Source organism: Chlorocebus sabaeus, chromosome X (genome assembly GCF_047675955.1).
Source record: "Chlorocebus sabaeus isolate Y175 chromosome X, mChlSab1.0.hap1, whole genome shotgun sequence".
Classification (NCBI taxonomy): domain Eukaryota; kingdom Metazoa; phylum Chordata; class Mammalia; order Primates; family Cercopithecidae; genus Chlorocebus; species Chlorocebus sabaeus.
The window spans coordinates 115744507-115751897 of NC_132933.1; the positions used below are offsets into that span (position 1 = coordinate 115744507).

Below are 7391 nucleotides of genomic sequence, written 5' to 3' on the forward strand. Positions count from 1 at the left end.
ATGGCGCGCGCCACTCCCCGGATAAGGGTCTCTCCCCCGCCCACTTCCCGTCCCTTCCCCGACCCTGCCACAACCACCACCGCCTGGCCCGGAGGACCCCGCCCTCCACTGGCCACCACTGCAGATGGTGGTGCTCTGAGGCCCCATCCGCCACCGCCACTGCTGATGCCGATGCCGATGCCCATGCTCATGCCCATGCCGCTGCCCGCTCCGGGACCGTCGCGACCACACCGATTTACCCCGCCTGCTCCCCGCACCCGCTCTGCCTGCCCTGGGCCCGCTGTCGCAAGTGCACCAGAACTACCACCCCAGCTGTGAGGTCGCCGTCAACATCTACGTCAACCTGGAGCTCCACGCCTCCTATGTGTACCTATCCATGGCCTTCTACTTCCACCAGGACGATGTGGCCCTGGAGAGCTTCAGCCGTTATTTCCTGCGCCAGTGGCAAGAGAAGAGGGAGCACGCCCAGGAGCTGATGAGGCTGCAGAACCTGCGCGGTGGCCGCATCTGCCTTCTTGACATCAGAAAGCCAGAGCGCCAATGCTGGGAGAGCGGGCTCAAGGCCGTGGAGTGTGCCTTCCACCTGGAGAAGAACGTCAACCAGAGTCTCCTGGAGCTGCACCAGCTGGTCAAGGAGAAAGGCGACCCCTAGCTCCGCGACTTCCTGGATGAGCCACTTCCTGAACCAGCAGGCCAAGACCATCAAAGAGCTGGGTGGCTACCTGAGCAACCTGAGCAAGACGTGGACCCCGGAAGCAGGCCTGGCAGAGTACCTCTTTAACAAGCTCACCCTGGGCTGCAGCCAGAAACACACCTGAGCCCAGACAGGCCCCGCAGCCACGGGGTGCCTTCCCCGGGTATGGCCACCAGGCGGGGCGTCCATGTTGCCCTTTCAGAACGTTCTCTTCAGGTTTTTCCTCTCAGTTTTACCGTTGTTGGCAATAAAGTTATCTGTTCTCAAAGCAATAAAGGTGTCCAGTTGATGTGCGTCTATAACACTCTCACCTTTTAGGAATCAGGGCACATCCCCATGCAGGTTTAAAGTGGGTATCCAGCAGTCTCTCTACTCAGCTCTGCCCCATCTGCACGCAGCTCAGGATCTGCGGGGGTGGAGGGGAAAGTATTCTATGGGTCCTCAGAAAACACATTAGTCTTCCCCTTATAAACTCTGAGGGCATGTGGGATAGGGTGAGTTGGGGTGGGATGGGGTGAGATGGGTGGGGTGGATGGGGTCGGGTGGGGTGTGCAGTATTGGGCCATGGGATCTGTGGGTGCGTATGCATGGTAAGGTGTAAAGCATGGTGTGGAATTCATCCTAGTGGTTGCCTCTGGAGAAGAAGGGTAGGAAATGTGATTGGGCAGGGATTAAAATAATATAGTCTTTAACTTGACATGAAAAGTTTTCTTTTTAAAATATGCGTCGCTGGGTGTGGTGGCTCACGCCTGTAATCGCAGCACTTTGGGAGGCTGAGACGGTCGGATCACCTGAGGTCGGGAGTTCGAGACCAGCCTGACCAACATGGAGAAACCCTGTCTCTACTAAAAATACAAAATTAGCCGGGTGTGGTGGTGCATGCCTGTAATCCCAGCTACTTGGGAGGCTGAGGCAGGAGAATCGCGTGAGCCTGGAAGGCAGAAGTTGGGGTGAGCTGAGATCCTGCCATTGCACTCCAGCCTGGGCAACAAGAGCAAAACTCCATCTCAAAAAACAAACAAACAAAATATGCAAGTGCTAAGGATTTTTGCTTCTGGGGAGCAAGACGGGGGCTCTGGTGGACAGTATGGTAGAGTACCACTTTGGCAAGCTCACCCTGAGTGACACGGATAATGGGACTGAGCTTTAGGCTGCCTTCCCCACAGATAGCGGTTTATTTCCTGCATATTGCCCTTACGAATCCTCCATTCATGATTTTTCCTTCAATTGTACCATTTCTTCCATTAAAGCTGGTTAAAAAAAAAAAAAAGCTCAAAAGAAGGACTGAATAACATAAGGTCAAAGCTGAAGGTCAAATTTGTGATGCTGAATATACAGTAGAATAAATGGCCCCAAAATGTCAAGGCATCGACTGTCTGCTTTGAAGAATGTAGAGGGGTGGCAGAGAGTTGAAGGTGCAGAGCAGGTAGAGCCAGTGTAGCTGATCCAGGTAGGAGACTAGTGCAGCTTGAGCTGTGATGGTGGCTGAGGAAATGAAGAGAGGTGGACAAGTTCTAGATGGATTTTCCACAAGAGGAGACAAACTTTGCTCATGGACAGGAGGTGAGGAATGGGAGAGGGGGAATATAATGTAGGTTCTGAAGTTTGGACCTGAAGACCTGAATTGATGATGGTGTTATTATCCCCCTGGGGATGGTTGCAGGGGTACCCCTGGGAGGAGGAGTGGGGAGTGCATGCCATGTAAAATCAGATTTTTATTAGATGTCCCAGTGGAAATGTGAATCAAGGAGCTGCAAAAATGTCACGATTGGAAGTAGACATATGGGGGACATTTTATAGATGGTATTGAAGTCATGTGATTGGATGAGCTCACTAGAAAGAGAGTATAAGGGAAAGTATGAAAAATGCAGTCCCAAGTGCCGGGCAGCTAACATTTAGAGGATGGTTGAGGTGTTTGAACACCCAGAGAGTTGCTGGTCCCACCTTGACCTTTGTCTGCCCCAAGTTCATTAGCTTATTCCCAATGTCTGCCCCAAGTTTAACTGAAAATCCTCCTGTTTCTGAGAAGCTCCAAGTGGCCTCTGGATTGGCCTTTCAAGATGGAGAGAAAAGTTTGCCTTTTATGTTTTCTTCATGGCTCTGGATAGAAAGATATTATTTCCTAGTGTAAAGAAGATTCCATATGGAAATGATACACCTGTTTCTCTATGTTTTTTTTTTTCTTGTTCCCCTTTAAAAACTCTTCTCCTCTCTCAGTCCACTCTCTATTTGACCAAAGGAAATCTCCATCCATGTAAACCCTAATGTTGCCCATGTCTGTGGAAAAATACTTAAAACATCTATCTTCTGTGCCACAAGAGAAAGTTGTGGCACAAGAGAAAGTTGTGGCACGAAGAAACAAGAAACAAAAAAATCTGGTTTCTTCTGTGGGTTACAAAGGTAAAAGTCAAAAATTTACAGACTCTATGCTTTAGTCAAAGATACACTGGTAGCTTGCATCATTTTAAAGCTAGCAGATTGTTTTGAGCATTTTAGTCAGTTTTTCATGCTGATGATAAAGACATACCAAAGTCTGAGCAGTTTACGAAAGAAAGAGGTTTATTGGACTTACAGTTCCACGTGGCTGGGGAAGCCTCACAATCATGGTGGAAGGTGAAAGTCATGTCTCACATGGCGGCAGACAAGAGAAGAGAATGAGAGCCAAGAGGTTTCCCCTTATCGAACCATCAGATCTCGTGAGACTTATTCACTACCAGCAGGACAGTATGGGAGAAAGTGCCCCCATGATTCAGTTATCTCCCAATGGGTCCCTCCCACATAACATGGGAATTATGAGAGTACAATTCAAGATGAGATTTGGGTGGGGATGCAGTCAAACCATATAAGCATTTATTAAGATATGAACAAGTTTAGCTGTGCAATAATTATCTTCCACATTTCCACATGTCTGCACTTTAACACTTTTCTTAAAAATTAGGATTCTGGCACTTTGAGTCCAGTTTCCAGAAAATGCTATCGCCTTTTTATGCAACTTATTGAAACTTGGTCTTCTCGTTGCATCTCTTTCGCTGCCTACTGTAAGGACTTCTGAATTCTCTGACTTCGTCTCAGCTGTTACCTATTGAAATACATATGTCCCTTGACTGTTCTCCTGTGGATATGAGAAAGAACAGAGCAAGCGTCGATTTTTGAGTGTTTAAAACTTTAAGTTGACTGAGGGGACTTCTTAATTTCCTGTTTTGGAGAGAAAATTTGGTGTAGTGTTTTCTTAACCTCATATTGCTGAGGTTCAAATCCCATCTTAGCCACTCATTTTGGGTAAACTTAGGCAAGTTTTTTATTTTTCCTGTGCCTCAGTTTCTCCATATGTAATATGGGGATAATAAAAGCATCAACCCCATTGGATTGTTGAGATTAATGAGTTAATATATGTAAATCACTTAGAGCAATGCCTGGCACAGTGTATGTTCACTATGTGGTACCCATGATTTATCACCATCATCACCATTATCATCCTCTACTCTTTTTTTTTTTTTTTTTTTTTTGAGATGGAGTCTCGCTCTGTCTCCCAGGCTGGAGTGCAGTGGCCGGATCTCAGCTCACTGCAAGCTCCGCCTCCCGGGTTCACGTCATTCTCCTGCCTCAGCCTCCGAGTAGCTGGGACTACAGGCGCCCGCCATCTCACCCAGCTAGTTTTTTGTTTTTTTTGTTTGTTTGTTTTTTTTAGTAGAGACGGGGTTTCACCGGGTTAGCCAGGATAGTCTCGATCTCCTGACCTTGTGATCTGTCCGTCTCGGCCTCCCAAAGTGCTGGGATTACAGGCTTGAGCCACCGTGCCCGGCCCCTCTACTCTTTTTTTAACTTTTATTTATGTTCAAGAGAACAAGTGCAGGTTTTTTATATAGGTACACTGCTGTCATGGGGTGGTTGTTGTACAGATTATTTCATGACCCAGGTACTAAGCCTTGTACCCAATAGTTATTTTTCTGCTCGACTCCCTCCTCCAACCCTCCACTCCCAGGTAGGCCCCAGTGTCTGTTGTTCCCTTCTTTGAGTTCATGTATTCTCATCACGTAGCTCCCACTTATAAGTGAGAACGTGTGGTATTTGATTTTCTGTACCTGCATTAGTTTGATAAAGAGAATGGGCTGGAAGCCATCATCCTCTTCCCTTATGTTTGTGGTCTTTATGCTTTGGGAAAATACTTCACTTCTACACTTTGCCACTGGGGGTCTCTCTTGCATGTCTAGTAACCAAGTGGCCCTGCGTACTGAGAAGGAAAAACCCTTAGAAGCTGGTTTGGTGGTCAGGTGTCTCCAGGACTCAGGAGGGTACATGGCGGTTTTCGCTCCCTGCCCCTACTCCACACATACCTCAGACCCAAGACAGGAGGAAGGTTGTGCTGTGACAAATTTCCGAGCTATTCCCCGCCCCCGCCCATTCTATCTCAAACTGCTTTCCCTTGAATTCACTCCTAGAACACTGCTTGTTCTTCCCAAACCCAGGTTGCCTGAGTCTCCTGTTTCCATTCTGACCTTCCTCCCACTCTTCAGATATGGACAAGAGCAACAGGATGAAGTGCTCACCCTGATCCCCACCTTCGTCTGGATGTTTGGAGCTGAAAAGGAGAGGAATGACTGGGTGGACCTTGGGGGAAGAATGAGAAAAAAGAACACATTAGGGCCACTGATAACGTAACTAAAATCGACATATCATCATGAGCTTTGGCATAGAGGCTCTCAAGCTTTGCTGCACATTCAAATCACCTGCAGAGCTTTTGAAAATCTCAATATCCAGGTGGCATCCCAGACCAAATACATAAGCCTCTGGGGGCAGGGCCTGGGCATGCCAGGCATTGAAAACCAGCACTAGCATCTGGCTGCTCAAAGTGTGGTCTGTGACCAGCAGTATCAATCTAAACTGAGAACTTGCTAGCAATGCAAAATTTCAAGCCACACCCCAGAGCTACAGAATGAGCATCTACATTTTAAGAAGACTCTGGTTGATCAATTTGCACACTGGAATTTGAGAAGCACTCTTTAGCACCCTGGTCGCCAAATATGGCTGCACCTTGAAATCACCTAGAGAAGCTGAAAATAATACTAATGCCTGGACTTAATCAATGTGCTCAGCTACACCCTCATGTAAGTACTAGACCAAATACAACAAAAACTTACTGTAACTTCAACAATTATTGACTCAACAATCAGTGATCTCTGTCTCTCTCTCACACACGCTAGCTTTCATCTATTCTCCTGTTTATCACAAACTGGTTTGTTGTATAGCATGGGCTGGCAAACTGCAGCCAGCAATCCTAATCTGGCACCCGCTTTTTGTGTGAATACAGTTTTATAAGAACACAGCCACCCCATTCAATTACCTACTGTTTGTGGCTACTTTTAAACTCCAGCAGGAGAGTTTGTAGGTGAGACAGAGGTCTTTTGCAGTAGCTGCAAAGCCTAAAACATTTACTATCTCATTCTTTATAGAAAGTCTTTGCCAATCCATGTTTATGGTAACTTGCGGCAACCCTGAATTCACCTAAAGCTACCAAATATTATAAACTTTTCACCTTTCTTTGTGCATCTATTTGTCTTTTTATTTTTCCTTTTAATTTTTCTCTCTCTCCATTAATATTTTAGAATGATTTGGATATCTGTAATATTTTAGACACATCGCGAACACTCACACTTACTAGAATTTCAATCGTTACTTTTCAGACTAGTATCTTTGTATATTTCAGCAAGTCAGCCTCTCGCCTTTGTGTCTTCAGTTTAACCTGTCTCTTGCTGTGCCTTTTTTTAAATTGAGGGCCATTAGTCATCCTGCTTCTGGAAGCATCAGAGTGGAACAATGCCTGACTAGCCTTTTTGACGGATTCTTCATAATCACACATTCATCACAGAGGCTGTTTAAAGTGTGCTCGTTTTTAAGTTATCACAGTCTATTTCCATCATTTTTCTGTCTGTGAGACATTTACATTTTATTGATATGCAAAGCTACTTCCTGGCATGAGGAGAAATAGACTTCTTCCATTTTATATCTATTTCAACTTTTGTGTTTTATAATGTTGGTTTTGGTTTATAATTTATTGTAATGATATATTAACTGTACCACATGCACCAAGGATATTTATTTATTTATTTTTCCCTTGGGATACTTCTCTGTGCATGATTGTTTTCCTCCCAAATGTTTAATTATTCTGTGAAGTATACTGAAAATCATAAGTTCCAATTTGAAATATGTATTCAGAACTATAAATCAAGAAATAGACTGAAGGTAAAAATTTTTAGGAAGGGAGCATTCATGCAGTTGTTTCTTTTCAGCCAAATAGCCATTTTTTCAACAATTTATACTGGGTTCTGTGATGTGTTCCACACGTTATGCTTGACGCTAAGAAAACAAGGTGACTAGGACACAGGTTCTGGTCACAGTCGGACAGACATACAAATAGATGCCTCCAATATACTTCAGTACGATCTACAAAAGAAATAAACACAAAGTGCTATGCAACTCCAGGAGAGAAACGGGATCTAATTCTCACCTGAGGAGTCAGGAAACACCTACTGTGGAGGTGACATTGACTCTTGAAGGATGAGTTGGAGTTCCACAGCTGGAGAAGAGAGAAGAGAGTACTTTAGTTACCCTTCTTTACTGCATAAGAGCCAATAGAGAGGGAACAGTTACAAACACAGGGTTGTAAGGGAATCTAGTTGATGAGGTGATGTATTTACTA

At 45.3% G+C, this 7391-nt stretch overlaps 1 protein-coding gene across 1 annotated transcript; it reads left to right on the forward strand.

Moving 5' to 3' along the window:
* Positions 1-265: 265 nt before the first annotated feature.
* On the forward strand, positions 266-818 carry LOC103247473 (ferritin heavy polypeptide-like 17; the record flags this gene model as incomplete). The annotated part of the gene is given in 2 exon segments (XM_073013119.1): positions 266-670; positions 672-818. Coding segments are annotated over 2 exon segments (552 nt in total), but the record flags the coding sequence as incomplete, so codon positions are not given.
* Positions 819-7391: the final 6573 nt, after the last annotated feature.